This window comes from Cyprinodon variegatus, unplaced genomic scaffold (assembly GCF_000732505.1).
Source record: "Cyprinodon variegatus isolate N-32 unplaced genomic scaffold, C_variegatus-1.0 Scaffold23, whole genome shotgun sequence".
Lineage (NCBI taxonomy): Eukaryota > Metazoa > Chordata > Actinopteri > Cyprinodontiformes > Cyprinodontidae > Cyprinodon > Cyprinodon variegatus.
Genome location: NW_015150476.1, coordinates 104,357 through 129,378, shown reverse-complemented (window position 1 = coordinate 129,378; position 25,022 = coordinate 104,357). Strand labels below are relative to the sequence as shown.

General features: G+C 40.0%; 1 protein-coding gene across 2 annotated transcripts; it reads right to left on the bottom strand.

Moving 5' to 3' along the window:
* Positions 1-214: 214 nt before the first annotated feature.
* Positions 215-19,897, bottom strand: LOC107096131 (tyrosine-protein kinase SgK223). Of its 2 annotated transcripts, XM_015392647.1 has the most exons (6): positions 19,658-19,897; positions 16,692-17,029; positions 14,899-16,607; positions 7,326-7,471; positions 5,658-6,424; positions 1,942-3,099 (listed from the first exon to the last, which is right to left on the bottom strand). In XM_015392647.1, exons 2-6 carry the CDS (start codon positions 16,950-16,952, stop codon positions 1,942-1,944), a joined length of 4,041 nt encoding a protein of 1,346 aa, XP_015248133.1. In that variant the 5' UTR covers positions 16,953-17,029; positions 19,658-19,897. The 2 variants fall into 2 exon arrangements, with proteins under 2 accessions (XP_015248140.1, XP_015248133.1); XM_015392654.1 differs by lacking the exon at positions 19,658-19,897 and having other exon boundaries at positions 215-3,099; positions 16,692-16,952.
* Between the last annotated feature and the right edge of the window lie 5,125 nt (positions 19,898-25,022).

Genomic DNA, 25,022 nt, shown 5'->3' with positions numbered 1-25,022 from the left:
TTTGAGTCCAACAGCTAAACTCCACTTTTGAAAATAGTTCTTTGCCACAACTTTTAGAAAAATACTGTCCAGGTGGGATACTGTCATTTTAGTTAGCAGCTCAGGGTGGAGCTGCAATATGACTCATCCCGCACTTCTGACATTTTTCAACATGTTCTCCATAAAAACACACAAAAAACACACATAAAAAAAGACGCAATATTAACTGTGAGAAAATATATGCACAGTTTATTGAGCGACACAAGTAGGAGAGAAGCAAAAATCAAATAAATTTTGCACTCAAAATCCCAAATCCCTTATGGATTAGTTCAAAGGATGTTTTCTCAGAAAAAGAAATAAATCTGAATTTGTCATGGTCATAAACCTGCATGCAGTACATATACCACACAGTTTATTTTGCATTTGTGTTGGGGTAAAAAAAAGGAAAACTTAAATCACAGAAGAAAAAATATGCATATATAAAAGACAGTGAACAAAGACAAATTTCCAGTGACTTCAAAAAGAAAACAAAATTCATTATAAATAATAACTGTAGCTCATATTCATGGCTTTCTAAGACCTGCTTGGGCTCACATTTGCTTTTGAAAATCATTTACAAATATCTGTACAAAGTTGTTACCGGAACATTCTGTGAAAGGCCAGTTTCACAAGGCAGAAATTATCAGAAAGATATTTACATTTTGTTTCAAATCACTGTAACATGCAAAGAATGAAAGGCACTGGAACAAATGTAAGAATGTTCAAAGGTGACGAAAGTCATCAGAGCCTGGGAAAAGTTGACAATCAGTATATTGGCAGGGGTTTGTTGATCATTGTGGCAAGTTAATCACACCAGAAAGGACTTTCTCTGCAGTAGGTTGTTTTCACAGTCTAGCACTAAGTGCTTACGACTTAGAACATGGAAGAGAAGGTGCCAGAGGTCCAACTGAGAATTGTCAAGTCCTATTTTGAGAAGAAATTAGATGTAAATGTAGAAAAGTTATGGGCGGACAACAAAGTCGGGTTATAAGTCACGCTTTCACAGTGCATAAACTGTCTCCACATCTATTTAATAAATACAAAGAGTATCAAATAAGAAGCTTTGGTAACCGCATTTTGTTATTATAACCACTCTTTCTAATAGAGATGCACAGAGACATTGGCTGATGACTGACGATTAACAGCTTGATCGGCCCAGACCTGAACCAGACCAAGAGCTACACTGTTGATGTCAACACTGGGGATTGACGGCCCCACTGGTTAGGCTATAGAGCTCCCACAGACTGCCACTCTGGCTCTAACCCCTGATTGCTCCCCGGCCGCCCCACGATGGCAGCCTACTGCTCCCCAAGGGGATGGGTTAAATGCAAAGTGATATTAACACTCTTCAGGTTGGAAGAAGTTACATTGGGAGTAAGTCTTAGATTAGAGAGCTAATAACAGGAAGGCTAATTCAGGTACCAAAAAGTTGTTTTATCCATCTGTCTGCTGTAGGAAACAGTCTGTAAATGTTGGCAGACTGTTTGACATCTCAAAATTCAGTCCAGGATCTTCACTTTAAACAAGTAACCATGGAAACTGCTGTCTGTTACACTAGCCATAAAAATGTACCATCTTGTCTCTTTTTTATAACCCACACACACTTTTTTTCTTCTCCTCAATATAAAGAATTAACCTCTCAAGATGGGATCCATTTTTTTATTGCTGTTCACTTTTAGCAGAACAAAGCCATAAAAATAAAACCAACTTGGAAATTGGTGCATCTCTTACTTCCTCAGGGTCCTTTTTTTCAGACCCTAATGAGACCATCGTTGGTGGATGTTGGTGATTTATGGCTTTCATGCACGCAGCAGTAACATTAGCAGGTTCACAGTTCTGTCCGTAGTGTCTGGACATTAATGTTCTCATTCACACGTTTACAAGTTCACACATGATTTCAGCTCCGGTCACACATGTGAGCTGTCACTTCAGGGAGTAGAGCAGTTCAGCCGTATGGCAGAGAGACAGAGGGTGAGCCGTGGAAAAGTACTGACAGCACAGCCAGTCCTCCAGCTCTGCGTTTCTCTCTGGCTCCAGCGAGCGCTCGGCGAACTTCATCATCAGCAGGGCCCTTTTAACGTCCAGCCAGTTGAGGAGGCCCTCGTTTCGGGACCCATCAACGAAGATCCCGCCTCGCCTGTGCCGTTCCCACTGCTGTTCCATCAGGTCTCTCCTGGGGCCCCAGAGCAGGCTCTGAAGTATCCGTTTAGCCTCCTGGATGTGGATGCGTTTGATGGGGTCTGGTTGTAAGAGGAGCTGTGCTAGCCTCTGAAGGCCTGAGGAGTAAATGGAGACAGGGGGCACAGGAGGCAAGTCCTCACAGCGGTAGTCCTGTTCTCTCAGCGCTGGACTCACCTCAAACGGGTTGGGCTGGTGAAGAAGCTCATAGATCAAAATTCCAGCCTGAAACTCATCAAATTTACGATACTGAGCGGCAGAGACGATCTCGGGGGCCAATCTGGCATGGTCACGCTTAATGCGAGGGTCCCCATTCGTTGAAGCCGCATCCTCTGATGATCGACGTTTGGCTTTTGCGAAGTTGCTGATGAGGAGACGCGGAAGGTGGCGTTGAACATCTCCTGCAGGTGCCGCATTGGAGGAACCGCTGTCAGCACCGCTCTGACCAAGGAGGGAGGCCCTGTTCTGACGAGGGACTAAAAGCAGGTTTTCTAAACAAAGATCACGGTGTGTGACCCCATGCTCCTTCAGGTGTTCCAGGCCATTGCATAGTTGCAAGAGCAGGAAGCAAACACGGCGCTCATAGACTTCAGGCTGAGTTTTATGAAACATCTCCCACTCCCGTACAAAGTCAGCAGCAGTCTGATGGGGGATCTCAGGAGTGATGACCACCACTCTCTCTTGCTCCGCCTGCTGAGCCTGAGCAGATGCTGCACACTGTGGTGATACAGGAGTCGGCGCAGCTCGCAGAGACACCTCATCCGAGGGAAGCATGCTCTGAGGAACACATGCCAGGAAGTGACCACAATCCTGCTGAATGTTAAAATGAGTAGGGATGATCTGCTGCACAGTCAGACCGTAGAGATGACCCTGTTTGCTCTCAATGGATGAACTCTTACAGATCTGTAGAATAAAATGAAAACAAGACAAGAGTAAGAGAAGACAAATAAAACACCATATGCACAAAAGGTGAATATATCATCATCATTATCATCACAGGGCATCTTTAAAAATACAGATCAGTTGGACCCAGAGGCTAGAACCAACGCCATGGTGAACGTAACCTTCTTAAAACAAGACCAGTCATAAAAACATCTGAGTAGTTCACATTAACGGTATACTGATAACCAATGTTGGCACTGGGCTGTGATTTACACAGCTGTTCCTGTCTGAATGGAACACAGTTGGTACGGATAACAACCATTTAGAGCATTTCTGGTCACAACAATTTAGTAAAAATAGAAAAGTTTGTGTTAAACATTAAAATATATGTTTTAGTTAATAAGATTTTATTGTTTTGTTTTTGCAGCATCTCACTTTCAAAAGCTAATCAAAAAGCTATTTTCTTTGCCCCTTGGTGGTGCACTGCCTTCAACCTCCACTTGCACATGTATATCATCCTTCATTTCTTTATGAATGAAAACAGATTGTATTGGGATGTCAAAGGTTCAGGAAATTCTGTACAGCAGGTTGGGGTAACAGTTTAAAGCTTTTTCAAAAACAGTTGATGTTTCTAAAGGTTGGGGTTGTTTTTCTTATTTGGTTCTAGTTGTTTTATGGAGGAAGATCATTGGCGGTGCAACACCTCCTTCCTCCACTTTCTTTACACACAATAATTGGTTCCTTTGTAAATAATCCAACATTATGGCGATCGTAATGCATAAATGAAAATGTTTTTCAGACTGGAGTCCGCTGAGATATTTGTTCCCACAGACTAGCCTCAGATTTAAAGTAAGCTGCAAACATTTTTTAATTAAACCTCCAGAAATCCTGGACCATCCTAATAAAATCCTGACAGACTTTCTAAATCAGAAAAACCCAACACAACCAAACACCCATCTCATAAAATGTTAACAATGTTTTTATTGTGGCTATGGTCTCATCCTTAATCTAACAAAACAAAACAAAAACAACCAAATCTAAACAATCAGCATTTCTAAAACCTAAAAAGATTTTGCCAACACAGTCATCCTGTTAAAAAAACCCAAACTGACTGCGTGTCTGTTTATGATCCCCACTTCTGAAGGATGCCCTTGTGCTGCGCTGTGCATCAGTGTGAGGGTTGGCCCTGACAACGGTGGTTTGTCTGTCTGTAAAGCCTTCCTGGAATGTAAAAATTAATTGTGGCTGGAGACATTAAGCAATACTCTGGGTGGATAGCCGGTGGTGTGACACATACAACACAAAGAGCTGCCGCTTTGTTCAGCAACACCAACTGGAGCACAAAGATCAGCCAGACAGAATCCACACCCTGCTGGCTGCTTGTTTACTCTATCTGTTCTGAAGGTTTGCACTGCTTTGGGACCATCCCACCTGTAGACCAACAATAATGGAACCGCATGGTTTTCATTCCCACAACTTTTCTTTCAACTTTCAAGTTCTTTTATGCATTCACACCCAACAGATATTTAAGCCCTTAACAACAATAGTGAAAAGGCTTCACAGCAACAGCTCAGGAGTGTTTCATATAATGACTCCTTTATTATTCTCCATCTTAACTTTATGTAAACCTGTCATGTCATGAGAATAACTGGTCACTAAAACAGACAGATGTATCCTCATTCCTTATCAAATTTCAGTCGTTACTAAGGACCACCACTGTAGTTAAAACTTATAGCATGTTATCACTCAAAGATGAAAGTATTTAATTGGTAGTTAAGGCTGTTCTTTGTTAAAATTTTTTATTTTTTATTAGCTGAACTCATGGTTGTGATGAGGTTTTACCAGTGAATTTGATTTATTTGCCACAAAACAGGGGTATTATATTATTTTAACAGCTTTCTTTGATGGATAAACCCCCCATGCTGTCTGGAAGTCTATATTGTTGAGAATGCAGCCTGTTCACAGAGTGACGCATTGTAGGACGAGGGCTCAGGAGCAAAACCGTTTGATTGCACAGCTTTGAGTTGACTAGCGTAAAATTAACTACAACACAGCTTATAGTAACATAACTAATCATTTATGGCCAAACACATATAGAAGTTAAACCCAAAAGTCAAATGCTGCAGTTGTGCTTCTGAACATCGGAGTCTAGCAGGGATGTGCTATCAGCAATGACTGCTAACAACTGTTGGTGAGGTTAGCATGCCTTTTGTTCCAGTCATACTTCAGGGTTGGAAGTAATCCTTTTAATCGGGCGTTGAAAAGTTGACAACCACTGGGTTAAGTTATGGGTTTACTGGAGCTTGTGAATGTGCCCAAAGAGCTCTGAGGCTTTTATTGTGAAACAACCAGAGGAACTTAATCCTGAGGTGCTGAGACAGTGAGAAGTTTCATCAAGACTTCAAAGAAAGTTGACAAGAAAAACTTCTTTGATATAAAAAGAGAAAAGATAAGAGATAAAAAGATATAAGAAATGAAAATACTGAGATCTCTTTACTGAATTAAATCTTTCTTGAGTTGCATCCTTAATTGTCCAGCAGCTATTCATCAAGTCATCAGTTGAATCAATAGTATTTTACCTTTACAGCGTAGGAGTTTCTGGGGTCCAAGGCACAGGCAGCAGAGTAGTAAACAGCATCTCCTGCATTGCAGCTCGGCTTGTTAGAAGTAAGTCTGAACAATGACCAGTTGCTCTCGTCAAACCTGAGTGGATTCTTCTGGGAGCGAGTAAAGTGATCCTCACATTTAAGGGCCAAGCGTCGCAGCGACTCTGCATACAGGCCACCCAGTTTAGAGTACACCCCCTCCCTGCTGTCGATATTACTCAGGAGATTCTGGAGCTGCAAGCTGGAACCGAGGTTCGGTGCTGAGCCTGCCTCTGCGGCCGAGAAGGGGGCGCTAAGCTGGGGCGAGGACAAGCAGGTGATGCTGGTCCGGCAGTGCACTCCTAAGCGTCCCTGAGCCTTTTGCTGCTCATCCAGGGTTCTGGACTTTGAGGGCCGAGCCAGAGGGAGGTGACAGCGGTCCAGGGACTCGTTTGAAGAGAAAACGGGCCGGGCGTCAACCGGGCTTGATGGCAGGCTGGTACGGGAGCTGGCATCAGCAGAGCGGCATACGTTGCTCTCAGAGCCGGCAAACGGGAGGCGTGGGTAAGCCCTGACAAAGGGTTTGCCATTGGCGCTATCTGGAGCAGACACGGTGCGGTTGACCATTTTCTTCTCCGGAAGAGGAGGTGGCTGGTGATTCAAGCTGCTGAAAGACGAAGAGTGTGGTGAACCAGGAGCTGATGCAACAGAGGTTCTGGGAAACGGTGAAGAACAAGACATCCGTGCAGAATCCCGAGACCCTAAGTAGAAAAAAAGAAAAAAAAAATATGCATCAGTGGCTTTTATTATATCAGTAAGATTCAGTTTTTTCTCCCAAAAGAAATATTCAAAAAAGGCTTTTAGTGATGAGAAAAAAGTTGCATGTTCTTTCGTATAACCAAGAACAGCGTGTCAGCATAGTAAACAAACAAATTCAGTTTTATTCTTATTTCTGAGAGTCCAACTGTGACTGATTCATATTTCTTACTGTTAAGCTCAATTGTCAATGACACCCCCTCTCTAACTGCTCAGCTACGTATAAACACATACCTCATTTCCTCAAAAGAGCTGGAACTTTCCACAATCTCTGCTTCAAGCCAACACTCAAAAACATCTTCCACCCGATTATAATCCACTCATTTCAATTAAAGACTCTGCATTACCCTAAAGGAGGCAGACAGCAAGGTAATTGTGCTGTGCAGTCTTCAATAACTGCTTTCACAGTGACGAGAGAAGCATAAAGACAGAAAAAAAGAAGTACTCTGATGAAGCCAAGCCCTTTTTTCCCTCGTTATCAGAGTCCATAATTATCTCTTTAAACAGCTTTCCACAGGAAGTTGTGGCAATTACAAGCGTCTGAGAGCCACCGAGGTTTAGGGCTGATACGCCAAGGACAAATGCCACTCAATAGGAGCCACGTTGCAGGTTGCAAGACTTTAGAAATCTTAAACACGCCCAGTCATAACACAAAGAAGGAGGGTAAACGATAAGTGGGTAAATATAACCTTGCAGCGCTCCATTTGCCCTTTCAGCTAGTTGAATGTGAGGAAGTATTGGTGATACTAATGCTAATAAACTTGAGACAAGGCTCTAGATTCCTTGTGCATGTCCCTGTTGGAGTAAATCCTCTCAAATGGACTTGATTTGTTGTGACTGACTTACCAGTATCAGCTGTCAGGTTGTCAGTGGATGCAGCTGGCAGACTAATGTTGCCCAGGCTCCGCACAGAAGAGACAGAGCTCTCGCTGGGCCCACGCTGGCTGCTGCTATTCAGCTCCATGGTACTGCCACTCATCTTACCACTCACCCTGTAAAAGATAAACAAGCAGATTAAAGTAGTGCATGAGAACTACCGTCTGACTGGTTGGTTAAGTGAAACCATCAGCCAGACCAACCCCGGCATCTGATCTTTTACTGTAGATATAGTAACGTTTATTTAAAAATGGAACTGATTCACTTCCTCTCAACTGAAAAAAATCTGTGTTATGGTACTAAAATCTAGAAAGAGGACATTTGCTTTTACTTTACATGGTCACAATTTCCTCTTTCTCACAGGGAGGCATTGTTCCTAGCTGAATTACTGCATGAGTTAAAAGCTTCAAGAAAAAAAGGCATTTTGACTATTCAAATTTAAATGATAATTTAAAACATTAACTTGTTCCTTGTTATAATTGAGGGAAAAGCTTTTGATTTCTCATATTCAACTTCCTGACTGACATGATGGCCTCTCATAATGCCAAGGAAAATACTACATGAGCAGAGTTTTAATCTAGAAAGTGACCAATTATGGAAGAGAGAAAGCCATTTATTTGTTTCATTATGCATGCATTATGGGGTGCAGCTAGACTCCTTCCTCATCTTTATCATCATCATTCCTCTCTTCCATTTCAAAATGACTCCTCCACCGCTTTGGTTCCAACATAAATCAGGAGAACAAATAAAAGAGGAGGAGAGGAGTAGTGGAGGAGACAAAGGGTGAGGTATACTCTCTGTGGCCGGTGTGCCAAAGGATCCACTACGTTTTGCAGACAAAAGAGGTGTGATGAAAGGCAGAGGAAGTGCTGAGGCATGGGACAAATGGTAATGGGTGCAGAGATTAGAAGTCTATGCCTGTGTCTCTACATTCATCTCTCAGAATGAGCAGATTTGTGTCGAAAACGTGCTTTTTAGAATGCCATTATTTGCTATGCTGTTGGAAAAGCTGAATGGAGTTTTTTTCAGGATGTTACGGTTCGCCTGTAGATTTAACCGCCTTTCCCATGAATGGAATGCCAACCTTCAGCCTAAACATCCCGGCTGCCCATTTCCTCTTAGCAGATTTAATCACCCTACGATCAGGCTTGAAATACTGTGATTGCTGTGATAAACTAAAGCATGTCGCCCTCACTCATCAATCTAGAAACCACACAGATTCTCAATAAGTGCATTACAGTAGGTGGGATAGTCTCCATCTGTTTATATACAACGCATCCTGATGTCTTCTTAAAAAAGCAGAGCAACAGGAGCCGGTCCGACTTTAAAAACAGATCAGACTGGAGTTACATGCAGCTGGCTACAGATAGCCCTCTGGGTTAAATAAGACACAAACTAAGCTGCAGCCATGGTGTTGAGGCTCTCTAAACTGGTTTCACTTCCTGCGTCAAAATTTAGAGTCCCACTCGGTGGTAAAGCATATGACATGACACCATCCAAGAAGCATGTTTGTCACACACTGAGGAGAGCAAAAGTTCAAAAACACACAGTTGGCCTGAACAATGTATCAAGTTGTCTTTACATTCCCATTAGATATTCAGTCGGTTGGATAAAGATCATCAAGTCAATGCAAACTCCTGATAAAGGCCCAAGATGCTAAAGGTTACAGTGAGGAAAAACGCTATTGGAAGGAAAAACATGCAAACAGGAGGGAGGAAAATGTGGATTTATCCAAACTCTTTAACACAGTATTATCATTTCGTAAAATGAGACCCTCATGCACATAAAAAAAAGAAAAAAAAAAAAGTTTTAAATCAAGGAAGATTTTTATGTTTTAGGCATGTGCTGGTATGAGATTCTATAGGTAGGCTGCGGCGTCAATAAAAAACAAAACAAAACATGGAATCAGGGACCAATGATATTAACTCAGAATTTAGAATACAAATAAGAATTTCAAATAATAGTACACTTTAAACAAACTGCTTCATTGGGTAGCTATACTTGCGATGAACTTTAGTTTTGTAGACGTTGGACAAAAACCCCCAGACCTACAAAACTCCAAACCCATCAAAACAAGATTATGTTGCTTAACTCAAAGGTCACCAAGCACAGTGGTTGTCATAGACTGAAGAGTCAAGGAAAACCAGAAAAATTTTATATGGTGGTGAAGATTCTCAGTCATCCAAGTCATAGTTATAATTCCAAAAAAGTTGAAAAAGTAAAAAGAATCAAACCATCTCAATCCTCATCGCCATGCAGGGGACCAAAACATCTCACCTGTCAGCTAGGCCAACGATGACCCTAACAATTCCCTTTTCAGAGGCATGGGACAGCATCGGGTTTTACAGGCCAACAACAACCTTAAGGACATTACTAAGGGATGGACCTGTTTTTTTGGTTCAATTCGAATGTATTTCTAAGATATAACAAGGCTTTTTTTGGGGCTACTGTATAAAGCCTGGAACTAAAAGCTACTCTAGACATTTTGAAGTGAGAAAGCCTCGTTGATGGGGAGTGAAATGTCTTCAAACTTGGAAAACTAAGGCCAGTGGTTTGTTTTTAACTTCAACTTAAAAGAAAAATGTCAGCATGCAGCCGCCTCTGAAAGACAAATAGACTAATGCTTGGAGAGTCAGAAGGACAAACAGGATGATAAAGGAAAAAGCATAGATCATCAGAAATTAAATCCAACTTTGCACGGTCTTTTCTTTTTGCTCTCCATTTACATTTGGAGCAAGAAACAACAAAAAGCTAAAGTACGATAGACTAGGCTAAAAGTGTTTGGTTACATATGAAATCGAAAGAAATGACGTTATGGAGAAGCTGTGAGCTGTAACAGTGCTTCCCATGCACCACAATCACATCTTTGGTTTAGCTTTCTGGCCTGAAAGTTCACAGCTTTAGGAAGCCAAAAAAAAAAAAAATCCCACTAGAGACAATGTATCCTGTCTGTAAAGTCACCTCGAGACAACATTGGGAACAGTTTTTTCACACAACTATCTGTATTTTAAGGTTTAATTCTCGCTTTGCCACCTTAATTGCAGAGCTAGTTTATTGCATCTCATCTGTATTGGATAACAATCTATCCTCGCTGTTGTGCAACCTCAATAGATTACAATATAGTCCGGAAAAAGAAAGACGCTCATTGTTCCTTTCCTTAGACTATAGAGGAGTTACCATGGCTATCTAGTCATATAAACCAGAGACCCATTAATGTTTGACACCAATCCATGTTATCTTTTGTACACTGCTCCAACCTGGGCTTGTTATTGCCTCCTCTTGTCAGACAGCTACTTCTTAACTGCACTCACTATGACTTGTCTTTATATTCATATTAGCTCTCGGGATATGAATTTATAGAAAGAAATATCCTGTTCAACCTATAGCTACCTTAACAAATATGTGTAAAAATGCAATCTATAGAAGAATAGCTAAAGTCACAGCAGCACTTCTATTTTAGTCAACAAGCTGCTGATGAAGGTGCGAAAATACAGAAACCTCTGAATAGAAAAAGTGGTTTTGATGTTTTTTTTTTTTTTAAATGCAATACTGAACCACAAAAAACATCACCGTTTCCCATCATGAGACTGCTCATAAAAGCTCTTGTAAATTTCCACATCTGACTGTAAAATCTAAGAAAACACAAAACAAAAGCAGCCATCAGGTGCTCACCTCATGCTGCTGAAGCAAAGGTCCTCACCGGGTCGGTCGGGCACCCACAAATTTGCCCCCTGGATCAGACTGGTGGCTGTCTAAAGCCCTGTCATGTGTGGTAACACTACCCTGGTTCCACGCGAGTCATGAGGATATTTAAAGTGTCTCAGCAGAAAAAAAAAGCAACTGCATCCATGAGTTGTGTGGAATATAAGCATTTGGTCCTTATGTTTAGTATTCTCTTGTTCAGCTACCAATCAGGAGATCGCTTTAAGTGTGCCTGGCATCAACTAGATGCTATCTGTTGTGCTGCAGTAAAAAAAGAGGAGATCATGTTGGCTCTGTGCAGGGAGGGGCAGAGCATCTTGAAGCACGTGTGCACGGAGTAGAAAGCAGCTCAAACCCAAGTCCAACTCAGATGACTAGAATCCAAGAGGCGAGTCTATAAACTCTTCTTCTACTGGTTGTAACTGATAGCCAGGCTGGAACAGTTTGGGAGCTGCCAGGGGCAACAATCTGCTCACTTAAGCCCCTCCTTTTGGCAGCAATCAATGACCAGCTGACACGCCTTCCTTCTAAAGAAGACTACTTAGGATATAGGCACAGGTACAAACACAGCCCTCTAAGGCTGACCTGGTGTGGTGCAGGATGCATTAGACACAAGAGATAAAGATGTGGTTTTTTGTGTGTGTTTTTTTTTTGCAAGTGGGATATAACACTTTGGGAGGCAGATTCTTCAAACCATCTGTGGCTTTTAAATGATTCAGAGAGTCAAATTGCTTGTTCACAAGGGAGAATGTACATGTGACTGTGGTCAGGATTTTCCATTCATTAAACAAATATTACAACCGTTAATACAAAACCTTAAAAAGGAACAGTTTAACCATTTATAAGACAAGATTTATATTGTTCCATCATATGCACCATATTCCTACAAACACTTGTTGTTTGAACAGGTTAAAGCCTGGATACAATTACTAGTGTCACAACTGCACCTCTCTGTATTCCCTTGCAATTTGTTCAAGGAGAAGTCCCAATATCACACAGACAAATGGGACACCCCTTCAAGAAAATTAAGCTTTACTTTCACTGTACAGGTTACAATAAATTCTGTTTTTAGCAGCATCAGTGTCAGTCAGATGCAGTTAAACAATACATTGCCAACATAACGCAGTGCAAACTACATTTATTGGACTGGGAGGTAGTAGTGTGTCTGTGTGTATTCCTACAGCTTTTAAAAAATATTTTTTAACTATGGGTCATGCAGACAAATGCTTGTATATTTTTGTGCTTTTCAAGGATATACAAAGATGTGATGCCAATAGTAAAAATGTGGAAAAAATCTATTCCAATGTCTTTAAAAAGCATTGGGATTTTCTGTAATGTCCTGGAAACATAATCCCATGTATTAGATATAATACACCAAAATGGCAGAAAATACAAAATATTCAAATCTATTTAAACCATTGTAATTATTAGAATGATTTCAACACTGAATAAACTGATTCACTTTTCATCACAAAAAGGAATGCAACATGAAATCACAATCTTTTATATAGGAATAAAATCCTAATAGATATTAAGACACATAAAATACCCCAAAATACACCCAGTGAAGCCTTTCTTAGACAAGTTCACACCATCATCGACTCAGCCAACCAGATGGCAGAAACTCCTCATGCATTTAGGCATTTGGCAGTGAAGATTAAGTTAAATTAAAGCATCAGAGTGAAGAAGAGAGGTTTCAGCTCACTTTGAATGGAGCATTGTTCTTAGCCCATGACAGGTAGGTCTGAGTATTTCAGAAGCCATTGATCCGCTTGTCCAAAAAAAAAAGGGAGAATAATGAGTGAGAGACAACAATGTGAAACATTGTTACGCTTATAATTTGACAACTTCTCGAAGAGCAAATGTTGAACCCTAAAGCAGATAGGTAAAAAGGTTTTAAGTCCCTGTTTACAAAGCTGGAAATTCTTTTATAAGGAATGAAATGTTTTTTTTTCTTTTTTATATATATATATATATATATATATATATATATATATATATATATATATATATATATATATATATATATATATATATATATATTTGTTATTTTAACAAAATGTATATATTAATTTTTTCCAACACTTTTTGAGTGCAGGTCAAATTTGTTATACATATATATATATATATATATTTGTTATTTTAACAAAATGTATATATTAATTTTTTCCAACACTTTTTGAGTGCAGGTCAAATTTGTTATACATCCATCAAAACCAATTCTCGCGTAGTCTTCACATTTAGCCAAACTAAGTTTACTACAGTCCATACATGAGCTAGATGACAACTATACTGTTGGTACAAAGCCAGAAATGTAAACATCTTGAGTTCCCTTTATTCCAAACCCAATCCGATCTTAGTCCGATGGAGCACCTCTTTCATGATATAGATTTGCATCATGGAGATGCAACTGAAACCTGGTGACTGGTAATATGTATATTTTAAAGCATAGCTTTTATCTATTTGTTTTAATTTGTGCGGCTGGATAAATTCTGCTTTTAAGGAAGATATTATATCCCAATCGGGCCTCCTCCTCCTACTCCACAGAAACAATTAAGACACTCTAACCCTTAGAAAAGGGCTTATTTTCAGAACATCTTCTACTTTAGGATAAACATTTGTTGCTTTTCATAAAAATCAAACCAAGGGCTGCTACTCTCTCTTTTTTTTTCATGCTGTGGGTGCTGGCACAGAAAGAAGAATGCATTTTATCCCTGTGGTAACTGGAAAAATTAAGGCATCAAGTAGGAAAAACTTTCTTAATGCTAATAATGTTTTGACTTCAAATATAAATACAGTGCAAATATGATGTTTAATTTGAAAAGGCACTATCTCAACATTTTTTTTTTTATCTGACAGCAACTGAATAAAAAGTCTATTTGACAATGAGGCCCTTTGTGCAAGAGCCAAAACAGTTTACAGCAACGTGACACAGCAGCGGACCGTCCACCAGGCTGATTTTGTGCATTAATTAGAACTGAAGAAGTCACAATGCCAGTAGGAACCGAACAAGGCATGCATTGAGGATTATTCCCCAATGGTTTGAATGATCACACAGCATCAGAACGGAGGCATATTCAAGGCTGAATAATGATGCTATGAAAGGAGAAGGCACTGGAAGATCCACATGGTGGCAACCACAGTAAGGTGCATTTACAGTAAGTGCTAGCAGGGAGAGTGTACACTGGGGCAGCAAAGCAGCTATATATACACAGACAAACCGTCAAACATGAGAGCAAACCCCCTATCTGAATTTAGACCCACTGCACAGGGAGAAGGCTAAATTATGTGGTGTAGCTATTTTCTTAGTTAGGCTTGTATATGCAGTAGTGGGAAAAACAGACTCATATGGGCAATGACATCTAAATTGTCTTCAAACATCCAATGTGTTTTTGATAACACTCCTTTCTGAAGGTAAATAACAATTTAGACAAACCCCTTTTCAAAATGTCAGATTTTGTATGATTTTGCCCCCCTCAAGCATAAAGATTGTTTATGCTGCTACAAAAATACAAGTTTGAAAAATGCCAAACCCAAAATTTGACAAAAAGTGCAGCTTGTATTTTCAGGGTTCTTAATTGTGGGTAAAACATCTAAAAATATACTTCCACACCTCAACTTCACTTTCTACTTAGTTCTGACTCAACTTGCCTCTGCTAACTTCTGCTTGCCTGTTCTTGAGCATTTTTGATCAAATAAATACTTTCTAAAAGGAAACTAGCTCTGACATTTTTTACAGTTCGCTAGGGATAATTAAATTAAGTGGGAATGTTTGTGATCACTATACAGAATGTTACCTAACATGAGCATAAAATTCTAACAAGATCTTTGCTATTCTTACCTGTGCAGTTTTTTAGGTGGGGGAGGTGGTGGGTTGGGGTCATGGTTGGGAGCTCCCTTTCCTCCTGCCAGCAACTCTGATGAGCCTCCATGCAACGGTTGCTTGGTCGGCATGCTGTCGCTATGCTTGCCCTCTGTCTCTGCGCTGGTGCCCTCGGTTTCCCCCTGACAGGCATCATTGTTGGTGGTAGCAGGGGGGGCCGTGCCTGGCTCTGTCATCGGAGGGGGGCTGCTGTGGGTCTTACAGTCACTGGCCTCTTTCCAGACAGCAGCACCATTGATGAGCCCCGACTCCTGGGAGGTTGTTCCTGAATTGGTGGCAAATAACTTTTTCTTCTCCACCCCTTTCCTCTCTTCCACCTCTTCTTCTTCCTCAATGCGACAATTCCAACCAGAACTGTGGTGGCTGGACTTATGCAAGCGTTCAGATGTTGCACTCTGGTTGTCCGTAGGGCCCTTGAAGTGTCCCTCTCTTGCAGAGACAAGGAAAAGCATGGGGAGTTCTGGTAGAGGGATAGGAGAGGACATGGATGTTGTAAGACTAGATGTGCCAAGTTTGGGAAATTCAGGAAGGAGGACTGGAGAAGACATAGATGGTGACAGACTAGAGGTTCCTAATTTTGGGGAGCGAGAGCTTCTCTTTGGAGGAATGGGTGGACTAGATTGGGGCTTTGGATGCAAGTTTGGAGACAATGAAGCTTCTCTTCCTTGAGAAGCTGCACTGTGGCTTGGACTGGGCCAACGGAAAGCTGGGCTGCTGGGGTCTTTGCGTGATGTTGGGCTGAAGTGGCACTGGGTGCCAACTCCTGAATCTGGGCTGCTCAGAAAGAAAGTTCTGTTGTTCTCTTCTGTGTGAGCAGCCATTACAGTGATGGTGGCTCGCTTACTCTCTCCAGAGCCCTCAGACTCGGAAACCTTGGATTGCTTAATCTGGTTTTGGGACTCTGGGCTTGACGGTGGTCCATTTCCTGGTGGTCTAGATTTTCTCTTGGTGCTTTCAGCATATATTGGCTCAGAGTCTTTTTGAACACTGGGAGAGTTTGGAGTTGATTCTGGACTAAACGTGCTTGATGGACTCACTAACTCATTTTGTTTTTCTACTGATCCATTAGGTCCAGGGAGGGAATCCGTACTGCTGTGACAGGAAGAAGGTGAATCCGACAAGCTGTTGTCTTTAGACAGGGCAGGAATAGTACTGAAGGAAGCTTGACTAGTTTGGTATGTAGTATCCATACTTGATGCTGTGGTGTGGGCAGTGGAAGTACTGGATGTTTTCGTGATAATGCTACTACTGCATACATGGTTGCAAGGAACTGTATGTTCAGAAGGAACAGGATCCATCGATAAAGGAATCTCCACTGTTGATTCATGGGACTCAATCAAATTTCCTCTTCCATTGTAAGTGCTTTTTGGCGCAATAGCAGCCGTATTATTCTGCTGCCAGCATGAGTCCCCATTGGCATTTTTCTTGAAACTCTTTGAACCCCTTCCCTCCTCCTGGCTGACAAAAACATTGCTGATTAAGAAAGAGTCTTTGGGCACAATACTGGGGGACAAGGAGAGGCAGCTGTTGTAGTTAATCTTGGCATCAGGGCTTTGAAGAACCTCTTTATGGGCCTTGATGCAACCATTATTATCATCAATATAGAGCAATGGCATGTTTAGGAGTTTCTTCAGACCCATTCGTTCAGTTGGACTCTTTTGGTTGTCCTGAAACAAAGAAAAAAATTTGACCATGTTAAAAACAATGAAAATGATCAAACTTTTGAATGGACAAGTAGTTTAGAAGCTCACCTGTTCTATGTTCATGTTCACATCTTTTGTCTCACTTGTGTCAAAGCTCATCATGGTGGGTTTTACAGCAATGGTTGGCTTGCTGTAGGGTGAAGGTGCAGTTACTCCCCCCTCCTCACCTCCCAGGCTGATCTTCAAACACCCAGACGAGACGTTGTCATCTGAGGCGTGGCCAGTCTTATGTGCACTGAGCGGGTGGAAGCAGTTCTTACAAGAGCCAGGTTTCCACACGTGTTCTGCAAAGTCGCCGCAGGCTGACATCTTCGGTTTGCTGAGAGACGGATATGTTCAGAGGAGTTGGAAAAGGAATCTGACAGACAGATGATGAGCTCTCATGGCTGGTGAAGAAGAACATCAGAAGATAGAAACCAAGTTAGATCATGTTCATTTTGATCACTAGAAAGAACAATTAAAACAAATGATACTTCACATTTGGTGCTAATGACTTTTCAGTTTTACAACACAAAGCACCTTAGAACAAAAACTCAAATGGGGAAATAAATCCAGAGACACCTGCTCCCTAAACGCTAGGCGATAAGAACTTTAGGGTCATCCCCAGATGTAACTTAAGAACACCAAATATGTGCTGTGCTATATGTTCCCATGGCCTCTTAAATTAGAGGGCATGTGGTCTCTGTTCAACCAAAAGGCTTGCCGACATGAGCCCAGCAACATGAAAGCCTTACAAAGAGTTCTCAGCAGCCCCCCGACAAACAAGAAGAACCCCAAAGAGCCTCAAACATCCCAGAGGTCGGAATGTTAGGAATGTCTAAAGGCACAAGTCTCACAAGGGTGAATCTTACACCCAGATCAATCTCCCTGCCCCCACTACTGTGCACAGAAACACACTCGAATCTCCAACTCCACATGTGTCCACTATCCCTGACAAACAAACCCAGAGACACACACACCCCTCATCCTCCAAGTGGTCAGGTCATGTTTGACTTGACTGACAGTGGGGTGAGGAACACCATTTCAGAGGGATTGTTTGCTTTCTTGAAACTGGGGGTCTCTTAATGATCTTAACAATTGCTTCTCAACAAGGTGCCATTCAGTAAAACATTAGCTCATTTAAGTGCTGAACATTAGAGAAACAGAGCTGATAAGCAAAACCCTTCTGAAAGAAAGCCAGTGAGTTTTATTCAATAGTGCATTTACAAAATCATGACTTTGTGGAATGAAATCAATAAAATCAAGTGTTTGGTGATAAAAATACCTGATAACCCATGGCACCAGCGGAACAATCTTGAGATCTGCTAATCTTATAGTAGTCTTAAGGAGTTTTTCTGTCAGTAAAGATAATGCCTGTTTACATTTTTCTTTGTTCTTTCTGACTCAGTTTGAGCAGGAAAGAACCCACAAGCTCACTGTTTGTTTAACCGTTCCTGCGACAACAGAGGAAGCAGAGTTGCCCAATATCTCGTCATAGGTTGCACACAAGTCATGCCAAGAAATAGCTGATCAGAGATACAAATGATTTTGGAATACCATTGCAGGGACAAGATCCTGTCATGAACTTTACAATCTCAGCTGCCTGAAAATAAACTTTACAAGGCTTGGACTGTCAAACAGTGTTGCTTGTTCTCTGTGTTTGGATGTTCTTGTTTGAACTTCTACATTCCCTTCACCTTCTCAAGCTCAAGGTCCAACATTTCTCACTTCCTCTGGCAAAACACACACAGACAGAGAGGGGAAAAAAGCCTTGCAACAAGCCCTGACGGATAAAAAAAAAAAAAATCTTTCGACAGCATGTCAGAAGTCTCTGGCTGGAGGGTGGGTGTGGAATTTATAGCTTTTGGTGCCACCTGAAGCATAGATCACAAAGTTTGATGTGCTTTCCGCATTCCTCATGTTGTCTGTTTTCAAGTCTTGCGTTAAATGCATTACCTAAGGCTAAATTTATGCCCTCCATACCCTTATCCCTGTGACAGTAAGGGTCAGAGGCTTTATCTCAATACTCCAAGTGAAACAGTCAAAACTACACCTATTGCGAATAATAAAGCAACAAGCATGCACGCACCAGATCCTCAGGTCACCTGAGACTTTTTGTCTGTATACTGCAGTGTCCAGAAAGCTTAATTGGACTTCATCCCCTCTCAAAAAAAAAAAAAGTCCATTCATTCATTTTCACAGTAATTGGACGTCCATTTGTCCATGTTCCAGTCTGATAACCAGGTCACATCAGTGTGTGCACACACACATTGAACGAGCTGCATTTGTCACGCCTGCTCTCCCCACACAGCAGCCCCTTCATTCACTGAGCAGGAGGGAGAGAGGGAGGGAGGGGGGTGCAACCTGTTCTCCCCTCATTGAGACAGACAGTGTGTGTGTCTGTGTGTGTGTGTGTGTGTGTGTGTGTGTGTGTGTGTGTGTTTGGAGGGGGGCGCCAAAACTTTTCTCAAAACTCCCAAATAATAGTGCCTTTTCCTATCCATCAGCATCTGAATAAACTTTTATTAGATTACACACAACACGTATTATCTTGTATGAATGTAATGTAAAATGGGTTATTTTATTTATTAAAAAAATGATGTAAAAACTGTAAATATAGTCATATGTTTATATTCTCATTTTTATGTATTTATTACTGTTTTCAAAGCTGCACTTTAAAATATCTAATTGTCTAAAGCTGTTCTTAATGAAATTTCTTTTTGTTTACATACAAAATGACGAAATAAATAAAAGTCTAAATATTAAGGTGGTTGAGTGTGTGCAAAATGAAGCTTTAGATAAAACAGCTTTGTTTTTAGATATGTTAACTAACACAGCGCTCTGTCATTATTGTAAAGGGGAATTTATTATATTAATTTTAATATATCAAAATGTATCCAATTAATGACGCTACGTTTCTGCCACATTAAACCAGTAGGTGTGATAGAGTATACTATTAGATCAAATAAAGGAAGTAGGGGAAAGGCAGCACCAACATACTGCGGCCAAGGTTGTGTTGCCTGCTGCCTGCTTACCTGCCCGGACTTTCTCCTCCCTGGCAACACAAAAGCTTTCCTCTGAGAAATTAATAATAAAATAAAAAGATATCCGAAAAAAAAAAGGATAAATGATTCCCGGATTCCTCGTGTGCTCAGTATCCAGCTGTCCTTCGCGTTTACAGAGCCGGGGTATTGCTCGTTGCAGGGGGATTGCTTGCTTTTGCTCTCCAGCCCTGCATGCCTCCGCTGCTGCTGCTGCTGATCTGTGCAGAGGTGAAATGCTGCTGGGGAACAGCTGAAGTCCTCTGCTGCAGCGTCAAAGGGGGGAGAGCACAAGAAGGTGGGAGGAGCTCCTTTTAAGCAGCCATGCAGTCTGGCAGATTCTCATTAAACCTGCTGCACTGCTTTGCTGTCATTATATTCAGGTTACTTGAAGCAATATACACAAAAATATAATCTGCTGAAAATTCTCAGATCTTTACCAATGCATGACTCTCTAAAGTAATTTTTTTAATGCAAGCAATCAATCTTGATCAGAAGGCTCTTTGATGTCTGGGTGTATGCTTCCCCTGCCCTGCTGCTTTCCCAGGTCTGCTCCTGTTTCTGGGTGACAGAGTGATGGAAAAAGGCTTCAGAGCCAGTCTGGACCCCCTGCTGGAGCCCATCACGACCAACAAAGGGGAAAAGCAGAACAGAGAGAGAGACAAACAGGAGAAATACTCATCTGCAGATTGACTTTGATTATCTACTGACCTATAACAATACAGCGATAAAAAAGAACAAAGCCAAAGTTTCATGAACAGTAGCAGTTATAGTTTTGAACAAACACAAATAGTTTTAAATTATTAAAAAGATTATTTTATTATTAAAAAGAGGCATTGCACATATAAAGACTCAACCAGATTGAATGGAGATCTTTGAGTGTGAAAAGGGTTAAATATGATTAATTCCACTGTGGATTTAAATTTAATTTAATTAATTTATTTATTTGACAGGGACAGTGTACAGTAAAAGCCAAAAGGCTATTTTTCATCTGTTGTCCCTGGACAGGTCTTAAAGTTGTCTACCTAAAAAAAAAACACAACAGTAAGCATTATACAATGAAAAATACAAATATAAAAATAAATAAAAACAGCTATAACTCGTCAAAACTTATTCCACATTTTTTCCAGATTACTATCCACCTCTATATAGTCTTCCAGTTTAGATGGAGGGGAATAGTTGGTTTGCAGTTGTGCCAGACTTTTTCACTTTCTAAAGATGGACTGAACAATGCTCAGTGAGATGTTCAAAGCTGAGGATATATTTTTATAACCTAACCTTGCTTTGCATCAAACCTCTCCTGGGACCACCTGCTGTGCTCCCTTGGTCTTCAACATTATTTCTTAGAAGCCTTCAAAGGAAAGCAAGATTTGTGGTAAAATGAAATTACAAACACAGTTGGGTTGTTTTCTAATGAAAAAACTTTTTTTAATGTAAATTTATATTTGTAAATCTAAAAGAAAAAGGAGGGAACTGTAAAAAATAATGCAACAGTTTTTGGCATTTACTTAATAATACTTACTTACTTAAACACAATTGTTTCATGTTAGCAGGATAGGACATAAAACAATTGTGTTAAAGTAACTAAATATGATTAAGTAAATACCAAAAGCGGTTACATAACTTTTTTCAGTGCAAAGCATGACTTGTAAAAAGTGGTGGTTTCCCTTTCAGTTCAGCTGTAAATAAACATTTTTCTTGGTCTATAACATTATATACATTTATAACAACAAAAACACAGATTTATTTTTCCAAGGTGATAAAATCTGAAAATAGTTCCACCTGTATGACTACTTTTTTTTTAAATGTTCATCGTCTTAGAGGCTTATAAGGGAGGCAGAAAACTTAATCTTGTTGACATCCCAATCCTCCAAATTAAGGATCTCATCTAGTCATCTCAGGTTTCTTGAGCATGGACCCATCAGACGTGTATGAATTGATTGGACACAGGAACACCAGTTTCCTGTGCCTCGCATAAAGATTTATTGCAGAGCCAAGACAATCAGAATAAGTGGCACAGCAGAGACTGGATCCGGGAAAAGTGCTATCTTTTACAAGACCACCTGTTGAATCTGGAGAGGGTTGCAGTCCTCTCAAGAGGATTAGGGGCTTGTTGGGTTTCGTCTATTTTTGGCAAAGGAAAGCTTGTCATAATACAGCTAATGGCATGATTCAAGCAGCTCCCATTTTGCAGATAAAAAGCAAGATTACACCTGGATTGTATTTACTCTAAATAACTCTAAATTGAACTGAGTATTTTTCATTTCACCATTTGTAAATTGTTGTTTGAAAATCAGTTCTTAATTTGGTGCTGAATTACAAACCCCTGATCAGTCACACGTGGTTTCATTCCCTAATATGGGGTCTGTAACAGGAAATCAAGATTTTATGGATAGGTAAAAACAAAAGGAAAACATGGAAAGGATACTTTTAAATTTAGCATAATAAGCATAAGCAATACATCGATACGGGAAATTATGATAATTAAAATACAGCAACTTTTTGTTTAGATTTAGCTGTTTTTACTCAAGCCAATGATAATATGACATGCTTAATGTGTAAATATGTACACAGGGGTTTGTTAAACTGTACACAAAGCAGAAAATGAATGACAGTGAAAAACTGTTTGCTGCTGAATTTCTACAAAGCTAGATCTCATATAAAGTAAGTTGCACCGTGTGTGGTTGGAAACAAGAGCCCCTGTTAGGATGAGTACATAGATGTTCTAGGAGTGTGTTGGTGTGCTGCATGCTCCATAGCGTTTGTATGCAAGACTGAGAGGCAAAAAGACAGTTAACCTGCCTGCACACTGCAGCATGAAGATGCTTTGGCAGAGTAGCCAGTGAGAAACTGATTTGGTCTTAGATACATTAGGGTGGTAACATATGTGCAGCGTAGTCCTGCACCCCTTTAGCATTATTGGTTTCAGAATAAAATATCAAAATATTGCTGTATATAATAAAAATCCATACGTTGAGGTTTTACACGCCATTAGCCTTCCCTTACACGTGATGACTGCTCTCCACCTGATTCTTTTTCTTGTGAATTATTAAAAAGCAGCAATCATCTCATATTAAATTTAACTGGGAGATAAATGGGCTTAGATACCAAGCTTCAACAGAAAGATGGGGCTTCTCTTCATGAATAAAAGGCAGGTCTGGGATCAGATAAAACCGGCAGTCCGATGTTATTTATGAGAGAGATTGAATTTGCAGGACATGACCACACTGTTTCCCTGTTTTTAGTGACACATGTTTCAACTGTTTATTGTGATATAGGAAAGTATTTGCTAGAGAATTGCAGGGATTTTCCAACAAACGGTTCTGGGGGCTCCCTCAGGATAATAACCTTCGGATTTCCCCCAGGACCACGCGGGTTTGGTTTCTGTTTTCATTTGTAGCACCAAAAGTAATTCTAAAGTAACAGAAAATATGTCTGTGGTTTCCCATTTGGTTTTTCATGGCTTTAGCCAGTGGCAACATAGTTATACCACAACATATTTGTTTACTGTGGATATTGGAATAATTACAGTGGCTTGTGAAATGTATATAGTTTTTATGTGTACTAGAACACTAGTATGTGTTCCTAGTTCCAAATGAATTTTCTGAGCAGAAATCACCTTTTGTCGTGTAAATCTAAGGTGATTCACCAATGCTCAGTTTGTACATGCTGTGAAAAAGATATTTAACTTAAAGTTATGGCCTTTGCAACTGGAAACCTCAATCTTACATGTTACAACTCGAAAACAGACTATATTTTAAGTTTTAATCAGAATTAACTTAAAAGTTGCATTTCAATGACCAAAACAGTCTTTCAGACTCATCATCTTAAATAAAAAGGCTGTGGTACCACTTTGTAAGTTTATAAATCTCTCTGGCTGTAGAAATAATTCACTGGATATTTGGCTGCTTTTTGGGGGAGAGAAATTTGTTACCATTATCTGAAACTTCTGTAATTTTTTTAATCTTTTATATCTCAAAACACATAAATCGACAATGAATTTATCAAATTTCAACATGCCCCCACAATTCAGAAGGATTAAACAAAACTTGACTCAGTTTGTTCGAACGTGTTAGTTAACGTGACTTCTACCTGCTGTAAATTCACAGGTTATTCCTGCTTACAACCCAAACAAGAAAATAGATTTCTAAATACCTTAAGCCTTTAGTCCATGATTTTTTTTTCTTCTATACAGACAACGAGCATATCAAAATAAAGTAAGCTGCTGTTCAGATCAGATTGCGATGTAGGTCACAAGCATCTCTGTTGAGACCAACTGCTTATAGCTCAAAATGAGAAGTGTGATAGTTATCAGACTTTTCTGAGTCTGGTAGGTTTAATCGTTTTTCAACATAAAATGCATGTTCAAATTGTAGCGTGTGAAAAACTTTAGTTCGATCATTCCTCAAGTCGTCCTCCTTCACCAGCCATTTGTAGCCATTTCATTCATTTCTACTGCCACGTCTTAGAAATATGCAAATCCTTTACACGTTCACACTTATTTTAGTGTTTGTTAGTTTCATTTCCTTGGTAAATAATAGTTTTAATGAGATAGGATTGTAACACATGTTATAATAATGTAACAACTGCATATTTCTCTTATTTATTTATTTTTTTAAATTCAGAAACTATAGGGGTAATCATATCTCCCCATTGTCTGACAATAAAAGATTTATATGTACGTCATAAAAATGCTGAACTCTCAATAACTTTTAAACATTTTTTTAATATTAAAACCACTGGTTTATTAACTCTAAACTCAGATCAACCAAGAGTTTATAGAACAAAAATATCCCAGACATCATGTCATTAATTATCTGATAACAGTGCACAAGGACTCAGATTAAGGACCTTAGATCAAGCCTCAAGCTTTAATTGAAAATGTGAAAAGCAGAGACTTTTGCCCTTTCAGTCTGCTATTTTCTTCTTTTTTTTTAGGCTAATTGAGAAACCAGGTACTGTGCTGCTCCGGTTTCTGCCTGAGTGTAACTTCCCCCTACTACAGGAGACCCCATAAAGGATTTCCTGCCTCAACACCACAAGTTCTTTGTTTGAGTTTGGCCCGTATGTTAAGAAGACTCTTTAGTCACTGGAGACATTAGACTTTAAATTTGAAACCCTGTACTTATATTCCCTTACTCTGTGGGAAAAAAATAAAGTCAAATTTGAGCATTTTCAACAAGTGCTTGAAATAAAAGATGAAAAAGTTCTGTTTTTAGACAGTTTGTTTACTGCTGTTCAGCATACTTCAAAGAAACTAAACTTTCAGCAGCTCCCTCAGGACTCACTTTGGTCTCTGCAGGTTGTCCCTCTTAAAACCTGAGCATTCAAAGGTAACCACCTCGTGAAATCTATGCCT

Excerpts from the sequence above, each read along its gene's own strand:
- LOC107096131 (XM_015392647.1), bottom strand. The coding sequence starts at position 16,952 with ATGTCAGCCTGCGGCGACTTTGCAGAACACGTGTGGAAACCTGGCTCT. Across the intron at positions 16,608-16,691 it reads TGAACATGAACATAGAACAG|GACAACCAAAAGAGTCCAAC; the intron begins GTGAGCTTCTAA and ends TCTTTGTTTCAG. Across the intron at positions 7,472-14,898 it reads CCACCTAAAAAACTGCACAG|GGTGAGTGGTAAGATGAGTG; the intron begins GTAAGAATAGCA and ends TATCTTTTACAG.